This window comes from Coregonus clupeaformis, chromosome 13 (assembly GCF_020615455.1).
Source record: "Coregonus clupeaformis isolate EN_2021a chromosome 13, ASM2061545v1, whole genome shotgun sequence".
Classification (NCBI taxonomy): domain Eukaryota; kingdom Metazoa; phylum Chordata; class Actinopteri; order Salmoniformes; family Salmonidae; genus Coregonus; species Coregonus clupeaformis.
The window spans coordinates 21,885,639-21,899,989 of NC_059204.1; the positions used below are offsets into that span (position 1 = coordinate 21,885,639).

General features: G+C 44.4%; 1 protein-coding gene across 7 annotated transcripts in view; it reads left to right on the forward strand.

Annotated features, from left to right (window-relative positions):
* LOC121579762 (clathrin heavy chain 1) overlaps nucleotides 1–14,351 on the forward strand; it is a 47,039-nt gene that overhangs the window by 29,452 nt on the left and 3,236 nt on the right. For 4 of the 7 annotated variants that reach the window (XM_041894634.2, XM_041894635.2, XM_041894636.2 and 1 more), the window contains 18 exons: nucleotides 854–991; nucleotides 1,121–1,285; nucleotides 2,979–3,159; nucleotides 3,798–3,961; nucleotides 5,890–6,015; nucleotides 6,199–6,341; nucleotides 6,590–6,824; nucleotides 7,056–7,178; nucleotides 7,442–7,587; nucleotides 7,974–8,157; nucleotides 8,279–8,471; nucleotides 8,707–8,864; nucleotides 9,066–9,338; nucleotides 9,606–9,923; nucleotides 10,128–10,259; nucleotides 10,431–10,541; nucleotides 10,768–10,938; nucleotides 11,277–11,498. In XM_041894634.2, the coding sequence (XP_041750568.1) occupies nucleotides 854–991; nucleotides 1,121–1,285; nucleotides 2,979–3,159; nucleotides 3,798–3,961; nucleotides 5,890–6,015; nucleotides 6,199–6,341; nucleotides 6,590–6,824; nucleotides 7,056–7,178; nucleotides 7,442–7,587; nucleotides 7,974–8,157; nucleotides 8,279–8,471; nucleotides 8,707–8,864; nucleotides 9,066–9,338; nucleotides 9,606–9,923; nucleotides 10,128–10,259; nucleotides 10,431–10,541; nucleotides 10,768–10,938; nucleotides 11,277–11,498 (3,183 nt within the window). Of the gene's footprint in view, nucleotides 1–853; nucleotides 992–1,120; nucleotides 1,286–2,978; nucleotides 3,160–3,797; nucleotides 3,962–5,889; nucleotides 6,016–6,198; nucleotides 6,342–6,589; nucleotides 6,825–7,055; nucleotides 7,179–7,441; nucleotides 7,588–7,973; nucleotides 8,158–8,278; nucleotides 8,472–8,706; nucleotides 8,865–9,065; nucleotides 9,339–9,605; nucleotides 9,924–10,127; nucleotides 10,260–10,430; nucleotides 10,542–10,767; nucleotides 10,939–11,276; nucleotides 11,499–13,109; nucleotides 13,131–14,351 lie in introns of all 7 variants that reach the window. The other 3 variants (XM_041894631.2, XM_041894633.2, XM_041894632.2) reach the window with 1 other exon arrangement.

A 14,351-nucleotide genomic window follows, 5' to 3' on the forward strand; every position in this document is an offset into this window, starting at 1 on the left:
CTACTATATTCCTCCTGTGTGGGCTTGACAGGACTGTCTGCCCTGAACTGTCATTGCTCTGATCAGACCTGGGTCAAATACATGTCATATATTGATTTAGTTTGCCTGGTACAATTGAACTAATCGAATAGCCTCAATATTGAAAGCTCAACCAAGTGCGTTTTAAATACCAGGAGTGTGCGTTAATGCAGAATTCTGTGTTTTTCATACACACAAAAAAAGATTAAACGCATAAGGAATATCTTGCTGCATTTTGTAAAAGAAGATCTAAAATGCTTCTTAATGTAATTTCTGCTTGGCATCAGACTAATTTTGTGCTTCAGTTGGACTTCTCCACTCAGATGAGAATTGACTAACGGGCATTCTATCAGCAGACAACCCTCTGACTGTGTAGCTACTTTTCTCAGGTACTTTTCTCAGTGTTTCTCCTGTAAAATGCAAGATTAACTTCAAGCAAAACATTGGGAAATGCAGTTGGCTAAATTTTTTCGATGATAAGCATTAGAAATATGATAGCCATGCACCATTTACTAGTGTGGCTGCTAGCCAAATAGCGTTGCACTTCTGTTGTCATCTGATGAAAATAAAGCTATTTTCTGACGAATGTGTTGCCCTAATGTATTTTCTGTGAAGGAAAACTATAGTTGCACGCCCCTGATCACTCTATTGAAGAAGGAAAAAAAACGGACTTACAATATAAAACGCAGGTGAAATGGTTTAGAACGCAGATATTTTGCGTTTTGAAAATGCTGATTTCTGAACTCTAATGTGACCCCTGAATACTAACTATGTGTATTGGCTGTCTTATGTTGACAGTTGTTCCTTTCTTTCTCTCTGGCCCCTGTCTGTTCAGATCGTGGATGTGTTTATGGAGTATAACCTGATCCAGCAGTGTACCTCCTTCCTATTGGACGCCCTGAAAAACAACAGGCCTTCTGAGGGGCCGCTGCAGACACGCCTCCTGGAGATGAACCTCATGCACGCCCCACAGGTACACACACACACAGAGAGCTTACATTTTGAGAATATGCCAATTTAATATTTGGTTGCTCTCAAAGCAAACGTGACTATAAGTGACATTAACACTTTAACACTGTTCTATGCTTATCCTTCTCTGAAGGTTGCTGATGCCATCCTGGGCAACCAGATGTTCACCAACTACGACCGTGCCCACATAGCCCAGCTGTGTGAGAAGGCTGGCCTGCTGCAGAGGGCACTGGAGCACTACACCGACCTGTACGACATCAAACGGGCCGTGGTGCACACACACCTGCTCAACCCAGAGGTAGGAACCCTTTAAACACTAGAGGAACCCTCCTCAAATCCCCCTATGACAGTAGTACTCAGGCCACTCCCCTCTCATATGTGCCAGCTAGTGTGTGAAAAAAACAACCACATCAGCTAAGCTAACATATGGAAATGTTTTAATATGGTCATACCAAAAATCTATTAACTATTTTGATTTTGAATTTTAGGACCCCTGTACGTATAGAAAAATACATTTATTTGATGAAAGATTGAATTTGGCCTTACCTGCTATTAGCCCATAGAAACGCATTGAATAACAGATTCATACATGGTAAAACAGATAAGAAAGCACTGGAAATTATTATTTTTGCTACCCATATTTAACCCCCCTTTTCTTTTGTTGCACTAAAGTATTTCCATATATACTGTACTTCCATATAATGTTTTAACTGGTATTGGGCTATGTTCAGATGAGTCCTGTGACGCTTGGGGTCGTAGAGCAAAACTGATCAAAAGAGGGGTCATATTAGTTTGTAGCCCAAACCGAACCCTAGCTAGATGAACATGACTGTCAAGTATTTCCTCATGATTCTCTCTCTCTCTCTCTCTCTCTCTCTCTCTCTCTCTCTCTCTCTCTCTCTCTCTCTCTCTCTCTCTCTCTCTCTCTCTCTCTCTCTCTCTCTCTCTCTCTCTCTCTCTCTCTCTCTCTCTCTCTCTCTCTCTCTCTCTCTCTCTCTCTCTCTCTCTCTCTCTCTCTCTCTCTCTCTCTCTCTCTCTCTCTCTCTCTCTCTCTCTCTCTCTCTCTCTCTCTCTCTCTCTCTCTCTCTCTCTCTCTCTCTCTCTCTCTCTCTCTCTCTCTCTCTCTCTCTCTCTCTCTCTCTCTCTCTCTCTCTCTCTCTCTCTCTCTCTCTCTCTCTCTCTCTCTCTCTCTCTCTCTCTCTCTCTCTCTCTCTCTCTCTCTCTCTCTCTCTCTCTCTCTCTCTCTCTCTCTCTCTCTCTCTCTCTCTCTCTCTCTCTCTCTCTCTCTCTCTCTCTCTCTCTCTCTCTCTCTCTCTCTCTCTCTCTCTCTCTCTCTCTCTCTCTCTCTCTCTCTCTCTCTCTCTCTCTCTCTCTCTCTCTCTCTCTCTCTCTCTCTCTCTCTCTCTCTCTCTCTCTCTCTCTCTCTCTCTCTCTCTCTCTCTCTCTCTCTCTCTCTCTCTCTCTCTCTCTCTCTCTCTCTCTCTCTCTCTCTCTCTCTCTCTCTCTCTCTCTCTCTCTCTCTCTCTCTCTCTCTCTCTCTCTCTCTCTCTCTCTCTCTCTCTCTCTCTCTCTCTCTCTCTCTCTCTCTCTCTCTCTCTCTCTCTCTCTCTCTCTCTCTCTCTCTCTCTCTCTCTCTCTCTCTCTCTCTCTCTCTCTCTCTCTCTCTCTCTCTCTCTCTCTCTCTCTCTCTCTCTCTCTCTCTCTCTCTCTCTCTCTCTCTCTCTCTCTCTCTCTCTCTCTCTCTCTCTCTCTCTCTCTCTCTCTCTCTCTCTCTCTCTCTCTCTCTCTTCCCCCCAAGGGGCTTTGTTTTTGTTTTGCCAGTAATCAAACATTATATACACAAACGTTTTAAAAGAATAACATGTTATATTATAAGCATTTAAAATGTTATGTTTTATAATTAGCTATGTACAAGGTTGTAACAATGTGCAAATAGTAGAAGGTGTGAATGGCAAAGGGAAAATAAATAAATAGTATTTCTCTCCCCTTAGTGGCTGGTGAACTTCTTTGGCTCCCTCTCAGTTGAGGACTCTCTGGAGTGCCTGAGGGCCATGTTGTCTGCCAACATCCGTCAGAACCTGCAGATCTGTGTCCAGGTGGCCTCCAAGTACCACGAGCAGCTCTCCACCAACTCTCTAACCGAGCTCTTCGAGTCCTTCAAGAGCTTTGAGGGTGAGACACACAGCCACACAATTTTACACTTATGCTTCATAGATCACTCTCTCTTCTAGCCCCATGCCCTGCAATCAGCTAAGTAGGCCAGAGGCAGCAGGATGGTGGATAGGCTCTGTAGAATGGCCTGGAGTGGAGGGGTGGCCACTAGGACAGGCTGCTGGACCTCTTTAGGCCCAGGGTAGACTAGATAGGAGGTGGCCAATCATAATGGAGCTACAGCTCAATAAACTAAGTGAGAGAGAGACACTGTTTTCAATTGTCCAAATGACTCTTGCAAAACAAACATAGTGAGAAGTGTCTGTGATATTGGCAATTTGCAATGTCAGTAAGGGGACAGAGAAGCACAAGCGATTTCTTGTTTTATCAGCTAATTCTCCAAGACTGTTTAGTTATTCTAGCCTGAAATGTGTTGTACATTTAATTAAACCAGGGGTGATGAGATTGCAACAGTAGTTGTCTGCTCCGGTCTCTTGGGGTGCAGTAGCCAGCCAACTTATCATAACAACTGTTCTATTTTCCCGCCAATGGTGCACCATTGAACTTGACTGGAAGTCCTGACATGTTAGACTGGCATGGTGTCTGGTACTGTATTTCCTCTTGACTAACATTGTCTCCATGGTGATGCTTTGTCCCAGGTCTGTTCTACTTCCTGGGTTCCATTGTTAACTTCAGCCAGGACCCAGAGGTTCACTTCAAGTACATCCAGGCAGCCTGCAAGACGGGACAGATCAAAGAGGTGGAGAGGATCTGCAGAGAGAGCAACTGCTACGACCCAGAACGAGTCAAGAACTTCCTCAAGGTAAAAGCTGGAGGGAGGGAGACGGGGAGAAGGTATCTAGAGGGAGATGAAATGCAATGGACTAAACATACTCTTCTTTTTGTTTAGCTTTTCTCTCCTTTCTTTAGTTTAACTTTATTATATTCTTTCATTCTCACACTCGTCTGTTCTTGTGTGTTCAATCGGTCCATCTCATGTCTGCCCTTATCATTCTCTGTTGGTGAAATGAAATTATGACATGGTTTTAATTTTGAAATGATAGTGAAATTAAATTACAAAATTGGACCTTCCTTCTGAACTTCTGTCTATCCTATGAATACATATATCGGCCTGCTAACACTAGCATTCGTGAAAAACTTTTATTTTGCCGTCATTGGTAAGAAGTTGTTCCTCAATCGTGAACTCAATGTTCCTGATGGCAGTTATCTCTTGTGCTTTTCCCTGTTGTCTGTGGAATGGCAGGACATGTACCAGGTAAATCTATCCCCAAGTACAGGACTCCCTTCCTCTTTTAGTTTCACCGCCACCCCTGACTTACTTCTAGAGATACAGGATTAAACCTGGGATTTGTATGATGAGTACAATGACACAACCCGTTGCTGTACCCAAAAACCATACATCCATGATGGGGTGCACCAAACTCTAGTCTGTCTATGTTCAAACAAGTCCAAAACCTGTAGTTTGACAGTTAGCTGAGCTACTAGCAACAGGGTGTTGTGAGTGTTCTTCTGTTTTGGATTCGTAACTGTGCATATAGCTAGCTGGTATCTGGTATTGTAGTTCTGTTATCCGAATGTAAGGTCTATCCAGCACAAATGGACTCAAGTAAACATGGCTATTGTGGTGTATTTAAATTAGTTTTCCTATGTGGATGGATTCAGAAACGAAATGCACGTCATCCAGATGACCTGGTATGCCCACATACTATATCAGTCTTCCAGGCTGTACAAGAGGAGTCAATGGGCCTCATCATACTCTGAATCCCAAATAGCACCTTATGCCCTACATAGTGCATGGGCCCTGGTCAACAGTAGTGCACTATGTAGGGAATAGGGTGCCATTTGGGACGCAGAATATAGTTACAAAAACATGCTATAGCTCGATGTCTTTATGTCCATTCTTTTTGGTGGCAGACCCTTTGAGTGCTCTACAGGGCTGTGAGGTACTCAATCCCAGTGTATTAATCCTGTAGGAGTGTTGATGGCAGTCACCCGGTGATCACACACACACAACACGCACAGGAAACACACGCACTGTGTGGAGGGTCTGCTGTTGTGTGCTCCAGTGATGGTGTGTAGTGGGAGTGTGTGACAGTACCTCTATAGTACCTGCAGAGGGAGACCTAGGTCAGTGTGTGAGTGAGCCAGCTGCACTTGGCTTGGATCCTTTTCTTCTCCTTTCTCTCTCTCTCCCTCACTTTCTCTTTCTTTCTCTGTCCACTCAGTCCATACTAGTAAACAAAATGTTTTCAATACCTAACCATCTTCTAACCTCGTAAAACGTGACTCCTCCCATTTGTCGTCGTAGTTGAGAAACATTTTTTTTGTTTTTGTTTTCCTTGATATTGTGACATTTTCGAATCACTTGAGCAAGATCGTTAAACTGGAAAATGAAATCCCAATTTCATATTCAGTGATTCTAATATTTATTTTGTCATTGTAGATTAGTGGTTGTATGAGCCCACAACATTACGGTCAAACCTCTAGCTCTCATTTGAACCTTTTTTAACTACTTGCTCAATTTTGAGCTACTTTCTTAAAAACATCTAACATACAAACAACAAAAAACACCCCAAGCTTTAACACTTGCCATTGCGATCAGTGGTTAAAGCCCAACCTTTACATGTCAGGTTTGGCTGTGATCATTGGTGGGCTCTGATCAGATGTTCCATCTCATAACAATGATGTTCCGCTAACCTTGGCCCCTCCCCCTGCTCTGTGATTGGACAGGAGGCCAAGCTGACCGACCAGCTCCCACTCATCATTGTGTGTGACCGCTTCGACTTTGTCCACGACCTGGTCCTCTACCTGTACCGTAACAACCTGCAAAAATACATTGAGATCTATGTGCAGAAAGTAAGTGAACGTGGTCTAACACACTCTTGCTCAAACAAACACTGTCAAGCATCCTAATTGACAAAATATACAAACTAAGCAAGATATTCTCACTGAGTTTCATGTCCACCTAAACTAGCGCAGACTCAAGAATAATGGCCCCACAGTCATAATAGTGTCCAGGAATATTGACGTGTGTGTTAGGTGAACCCCAGCCGTCTGCCAGTGGTGATAGGAGGGCTTCTGGACGTGGACTGTTCTGAGGACGTCATTAAGAGTCTGATCCTGGTGGTCAGAGGACAGTTCTCCACTGACGAACTGGTGGCTGAGGTGGAGAAGAGGAACAGGTACAACACAAACCCAACCCCTTTTCATCAGATGGCAGAAAGAAACTACTAGTTAGAGGGGTTCATTGTAGTTGATAGTAGCTAGTATATCACTCCAACCTATTTAAACACCATGGTATCAAGAACAAAAGTAGTATGAAGAGACTTTACTGTAGCCTTTACCTAGTCTTTTGTATAGTAACTGTGATGTCAGCATCCGTAGTAGTCAGCAGGCTCATCTCCCTCTCTTTTTTTCTCCCTCTCCTCAGACTGAAGCTTCTCCTGCCCTGGCTGGAGGCCCGTATCCATGAGGGCTGTGAGGAGCCCGCTACCCACAATGCCCTGGCCAAGATCTACATCGACAGCAACAACAACCCTGAGCGCTTCCTGCGCGAGAACCCCTACTACGACAGCCGCGTGGTGGGCAAGTACTGCGAGAAGAGGGACCCTCACCTGGCCTGCGTTGCCTACGAGAGAGGACAGTGTGACCAGGAACTCATCAACGTCAGTAGCTGCTTCTTCTCTCCTTCCTCTTCTTTTTCTTATAGGAAGTCGTTTCATATAGGTTAGAAAATAGGTCTAACTAAAACATATCAGTGTAAATTTAAATTCTCTGCATTGCTATGCATTAATATTAACTGACATTCTTACCGCAATAATGGGAATAGCCTACATATGAAAGTATTATTTCAGAATGTGAGGTGAGAGTAGTGGAGTAACTTTGTTTTCTCTCAGGTGTGCAATGAGAACTCCCTGTTCAAGAGTCTGTCTCGCTACCTGGTACGTCGCAGGGACCCTGACCTGTGGGCCAGCGTGCTGCTGGAGACCAACCCCTTCAGAAGACAACTCATCGACCAGGTAGGTGGTCCCCATACACACCAGTCTGGACCAGCTCTGAACCAGTATTGGGATCAATTCCATTTTCAATTCAGGCAATCTTCAATAAAGGTTTTTCAATTCATTAACAAACTAATTGAGCTGCTGGAGATGATCGTACTGGATAACTCAGCCTTCAGTGAACCTTCTGAATTGACACAAACTCTGCTCTGAACAATAGCTGAGTTGGAGATTCGTGCATCTCCTCATGACCCTTTCTAAATCTCTTTTTCCCTCCCTGTCAGGTGGTGCAGACAGCCCTGTCTGAGACCCAGGACCCAGAGGAGGTGTCAGTCACAGTCAAGGCCTTCATGACTGCAGACCTGCCTAACGAACTCATTGAGCTGCTGGAGAAGATCGTACTGGATAACTCCGTCTTCAGTGAACACAGGTAACAGAGCTACTAGAGCTCTGATAGCTGTGCTCACTGTAGGCTGGGCTGTCCATGGTGTGTCTTCTCTCTCGTTCACTTCCGCCATCTTTTTTTCATACTGTTCCAAATCAATCAAATCAAACATTTAAAATGCATTTAAAATCGCAACACACTCTACAGTAAATGTAAAGTGAACTTTACAAGAAAGTCAACTTACACATACAGTTGTAAACTTAACAAAGCTTTACACATACAGTTGTAAACTTAACAAAGCTTTACACATACAGTTGTAAACTTAACAAAACTTTACACATACAATTGCTGAGCCTTACACCTTGATTTCCAGGATGGTTTGTGATTATTTGGTGTTAAGGGTCGATGCTGAGGGTTGTTTATTTATTCAGAAACCTGCAGAACCTGCTGATCCTGACGGCCATCAAGGCGGACCGGACCCGTGTGATGGAGTACATCAACCGCCTGGACAACTATGATGCCCCAGACATCGCCAACATCGCCATCAGCAACGAGCTCTTCGAGGAGGCCTTTGCCATCTTCAGGAAGTTTGACGTCAACACCTCCGCCGTGCAGGTGAGATGAACCCTGACCCCCCCTCCATTCCCCTTCTTCTTACCTTCAACATGATTGATACACAGCGTCTGACTTCCTGTCAGGGTATGATGTTGACTCCCCTGTTGTCTCTTCTCCCCAGGTTCTCATTGAGCACATTGGGAACCTGGACCGGGCCTATGAGTTTGCCGAGCGCTGCAACGAGCCGGCCGTGTGGAGCCAGCTGGCCAAGGCTCAGCTGCAGAAGGGCCTGGTCAAGGAGGCCATCGACTCCTACATCAAGGCTGACGACCCCTCTGCCTACATGGAGGTGGTACAGGCCGCCGACCAGAGTGGTAAAGATGGTGGGGCAGGCTATAGCTGGGATAGGGGGTGGCAGGGTGGGCTGAATGGGTAAAATCTCCCAATGTCAGTGAATACATGTCCTCAGTCTGGAAAATGTCCAGCTGTTTTTGGTGACTTTCTGTAATCATCAGTGGCTCACTGAATGACCTCAGGATTTAAGGTACTGTAACCTCCCAGCCTCTCTTAGCTGACTATAATGGCTGTTCTGGTGTATGTCTGTGTCAGGTAATTGGGAGGACCTGGTGAAGTTCCTTCAGATGGCTCGTAAGAAGGCCCGGGAGTCCTATGTGGAGACAGAGCTCATCTTTGCCCTGGCCAAGACCAACCGCCTGGCTGAGCTGGAGGAGTTCATCAACGGACCCAACAACGCCCACATCCAACAGGTACCGTTACTGTAGTCCAGACGGATGTATTAAACAGTACACGTTATTGTATTCTAAGTCAATGAGAAATATAAACAGTTCACTCCTAGTTCACCAGGAATTCTAATACCCTAACCAGGAACTGATTTTCTATGTTGTCCCAAACAACTCCCTATGTAAGACATTGATTGACATTCATACGCTTTCCCTCTCACAACGAAGGTCGGCGACCGCTGTTACGATGAGAAAATGTACGACGCGGCCAAGTTACTGTACAACAACGTGTCCAACTTCGGCCGCCTTGCGTCCACCCTGGTGCACCTCGGGGAGTACCAGGCGGCGGTGGACGGGGCCCGCAAGGCCAACAGCACTAGGACCTGGAAGGAGGTGTGCTTCGCCTGCGTGGATGGAAAGGAGTTCCGGCTGGCCCAGATGTGTGGCCTCCACATCGTGGTGCATGCTGACGAACTGGAGGAGCTTATCAACTACTACCAGGTAAGACTGATACACACACACACACACAGCCCACTCTGTCTCGATGCACCTTATCCTCCTTGCTGCTAGACGCTGGCACAGTTGTTTGTATGAAATGTGTCTTTTCACTCTAGTCAACATGAAAAGTTCTTATTTCGTCCTCCTCTCTCCACACTCTTGTTTGGCAATCACATTTGGTGCTTTAGAACCCCTCAATGCTTTACCACTACAAACCGATGCCTACATGACCACCTTTAACCACTTGTCACTCTACTTGTCTGTGTTCAGGACCGTGCTTACTTTGAGGAGCTGATCACCATGCTGGAGGCAGCCCTGGGGCTGGAGCGGGCTCACATGGGCATGTTCACCGAGCTGGCCATCCTCTACTCCAAGTTCAAACCCCAGAAGATGAGGGAGCACCTGGAGCTCTTCTGGTCCAGAGTCAACATTCCAAAGGTTCTGAGGGCGGCAGAGCAGGCCCACCTGTGGGCGGAGCTGGTGTTCCTGTACGATAAGTACGAGGAGTTTGACAACGCCATCATCACCATGATGAACCACCCCACCGACGCCTGGAAGGAGGGCCAGTTCAAAGACATCATCACCAAGGTAACCCAATCAGTAACATTTATATATCTATAATGACATCATCACCAAGGTAGCAGTCATTGCTGTATATGATCTATTATGACAAAGCTCGATGTGATATTGTTAAGTGTATATTTAAAGTACATTGAAACATCTCAATACACTATACAATTATAATACATTACAATATCTCTCCCTTTATCCCTTTCCTGTCACTGTGTGTAGGTGGCCAACGTGGAGCTGTATTACAAAGCAACTCAGTTCTATTTGGAGTTCAAGCCGTTGTTACTGAATGACCTGCTCATAGTGCTATCCCCCAGACTGGACCACTCCCGTGCTGTCAACTTCTTCAGCAAGGTGAGACAAGCTCTCTGTCCCCTCCTATCTGCCAACACAGGAAACTGAAGCATTGTGACACCTGTTGTAGCAGTTGCTCTAAGACTGTGAAATGTGTATTTGTATGTACAGTACAGTGCACTCTGCTTATAATGAATGCAGTACTAATAATCAGCGGTGTGTATGGTCCAGGTGAAACAGCTGCCCCTGGTCAAGCCCTACCTGCGCTCAGTACAGAACCACAACAACAAGTCTGTCAATGAAGCACTTACCAACCTGTTCATCACAGAGGAGGACTATCAGGTTTGTGGTCAATTTTGGTTGGTTGTTACATTGTCAAACAATTAACACAGACACATTTTCCATTGAATTATTTTTTATCCTCGACTAGGCTTAATATGGGTTTGGGAAACTGGCCCTAAATATGACATTTCTAGTATCTTGTTTACTTGAAAAAAGTGTTTTTTACCTCACTGAACAACAGTTACTCATCCTTTCCTTCCTTCCTTCCCTCTCTCCGTGGACTCAGGCTCTGAGGACATCTATAGATGCCTACGACAACTTTGACAACATCTCGCTTGCCCAGCGCTTGGAGAAACACGAGCTGATTGAGTTCAGGAGGATCGCTGCCTACCTCTTCAAGGGTAACAACCGCTGGAAACAGAGTGTGGAGCTCTGCAAGAAGGACAAACTCTACAAGGTACTCATTCATTCATTCCCTTCTCCTTACCAAGGCTTGTTTCTCCTCTGACTGCCATTCACTTGGAAAAGGTATATTATTGTAATTGACATTATATTGTCATTGAACCTAATTGGTTAGGAGGATAATGGGAAATGTAGTATATTGCCATTTTGTCTGGTAAGATGAGTGTTTAAGGGTAGGGTTAGTGGTCAAAATCCCATGTTGGAGTGAAAGTTCTCTAGCATGACCAGATAGATACCAGACAAAGTGGCTTGGTGCTAACTTCCTCTCAAACACACAGCATCAAGTCACCACTCCTGATCTTGAACCTCTATCTTGTTTCCATCTTCCTCCAGGATGCCATGCAGTACGCATCCGAGTCCAAGGACACGGAGCTGGCTGAGGAGCTGCTGGGCTGGTTCCTGACGGAGGACAAGAAGGAGTGCTTTGCCGCCTGCCTCTTCACCTGCTACGACCTGCTGAGACCTGACGTGGTGCTGGAGACGGCCTGGAGGCACAACATCATGGAGTTCTCCATGCCCTACTTCATCCAGGTCATGAGGGAGTACCTCTCCAAGGTGGGTTGGCGGTCTAGACATGGAGTGTTGAGTCATGTGGAGTGTTGAGTGGGCTAAACCAAACCAAGCATGGTGGTTCTATTCTACAGTTCCAAGGGTGTTGTTCATTTGGGCATGCAACAGAACATTTCAGTTTTCTTCCATTTTGTGGCTAATGAACACAACCCAGGTCTGCTTTCAGTGGGAGTAGGGTGAACTTTCCCCTAGACATTGATCTAGGGTCAGTTTGGCATTTCTTACCCCAAATGGTTTGGGTGAAAGTAAGCTGATCCTAAATGCCAAATGCCACTTTTACCCAAAGCCCTTTCCAAACACATTGTGCGGTGATCTTCCGTTACTCAGTCGAATGCTTTTAGCAGTTAGCCGCGTTTTGAAAAGGCACTTACTTAGCTATTCAGTAGCACAATGCCTTATTTTTATATGGCAAGTTGCTACCAGAGATTCATCAATGATTCTATTAGAACTCAGTCCAGCAGAGTCTAGACTTTGCAGCAGAGGTGTGTGGCTTCATAGAAATAGATTTACTAGAATCAGTATAATAGAATATTCTATTTAGAATAATTGTATTTCTATGTGGTGTGCCAATAGTCCTCGTATACTCAATAGAAATAGTTATCTTACTTTTTTGTTTTTCTAGTTTGTTTCCCCTCTTAACCATTTACAGCTTTTTTGTTAACCCTTTCCATATAAAAGACAGTAATTGCTCTTTGTTTAATGCTCTAACTAAAATGTTACTGTACTCAACAGATTACAGACAATGGGTACAGTACAAGTATCTTGTTAATGCATTGTTTCAAGGTGGTGTCCCCTCTGAATATCAATGACAAGAAAACAAACTATTGGACACTAGAGAGAGGAACTAAAGATAGTTCCTCTCTAGTGTCCAATAGTTTGTTATCTTGTCATTGATATTCAGTGCCAAGTAAGTGGAGCTCGTCATTGGATGCTGCGTGACTGCATGTGGGACTGCTGTGACTAAACATGAGTCAGCATGTGCCTGTCTGCTCTGCACACCTCAACCACAGCTATCTATATATATATATAGCTTTGAACGGAACTGTAGTCCAGCAGCTCTCCAGTCTAGCCAATGACATATAGAGGACACCAGTTCTACCATGTATGTCTATCAATAGAACAGGGCTAATGCAGTCTATACTGCTCTGCTCTCAATAGTAGTTTAGTGACTCAGAGTTGAGTTGACCGGACCTATAGTCTACAGATATACTGTATAGCCTACGAAGTGGAAAACAGTTAAATATTTCACATTTTACTAGCAACTGTATTTGTATGCATGCAAATGTGGTAGGTTAATCATTGTAGCGCGATCTCTATCTTCAAAACAATAGTTCTTAGGATAGAAAGGATAGTTTAACAATCAAACTAGAGAAATTCAGGGCATTATAGAGGAAGAAATTGTTCCAGACTTCCTTTTAGACAGGAGTGTGTTATGGTCTTTTCTGTAATTTAGTTTGGGTTTTCTTTTCTACTGTGTGGATATTTGGTTGCCCATCTCTGTATGCTGTCTCAGCCTGCTCTCTCTCTCTGTCTCTGCACTATAGGAAACTTAGTTATTTTTATTTTCTAAGCTGCGCTTCTTGAATTCCCTTCCAGGTTGATGCAATTAAGGAAAAGGTGAAAGTCGATTTCTATATTCCATCTCTCTCTTGCTGTTTCGTTCTTTAATTTAGGTTCATTTAGCCTGGAGTACTGCTACCTCAGGAATCTGCATGAGTTTTGTTAATTCTCCCATATGTTACACTGCTGCTTTTCCAAAGACTGAGACACACACATACACACCGAGTAGTGCCTTCTCAACTGGACTCTCCGACTGGGCAGCAGAGCACTCTAGTAGATCTGTAGTTACTCACCAATGACAACCCTTTGAGGAAGTCTATCAATGATGCCAGTCTGCCATTGGTTCCCAGTCCTGACCCTTGAACCCACAATGACCTTAAAGTGCTCTTGATACCCCAAGAGTGTTAATTTTATAGAATAAATTATAACGCCCATTAATGAACTCAGTCTTGAGTCTTCTCATTGCCGGCACATAGTTTAGACCCCCTCTCAAAAAGGACTGCAAACCAGTTGTAGACTGCATTTAACCATAGTACTAAAACTGTAAGCCAAGAAATGCATCATTTGATCAAGGTTTGTGAAGCGAATGCAATTTTTAGGGCGGAAGGTAGCATACCGGTTAGAGCATTGTGCCAGTACCCGAAAGGTCGCTGATTCGAATACCCACGCCGACAAGGTGAGAAATAAAATCTGTCGACGTGCCCTTGAACAAGGCACTTAACCCTAATTTTCTCCAGGGGCGCCGTACTACTATGGCTGACCCTGTAAAACAACACATTTCACTGCACCTATCTGGTGTTTTTTTTCTTCTCCAGAAATGTTTCAGTAGTGGTCCCATTTTGTAGTGATGAAATTATATATTTCTTATGACTGAGTTCGTTCTCATATTGAAGTCTTGACAGTGAAATACAGCTTGTGCTGCAGCACTAGAGGCGCAGAAAAAATAAATCTGTCTTTGTTAATTGTTATTGAAGTTAATTTTGCATGGGCAGTAACTGAAAAGTGCATTCCTTCACAGACCTTTACACTATATCTAAGAGAAAGAGTATGTACTGTATGTTTGTGTGAAAAATGGGTAATGGTACCTGCACTTTGGGAAATGTTCTCTGGTTTTAAAATATGCACGTGATTGAGCACCTGCCAATGAGAATCTAGCGTCACTGAGAGACTCTAGGAGACATTGATGTTGTTGGCTGTGCCTTGCTGTTGGTTGATGGGCCTGGTAGGCCTTGAGTGGAGGACTACGAATGATCCCAAGCTTTCACTCCCTCTGCGCTT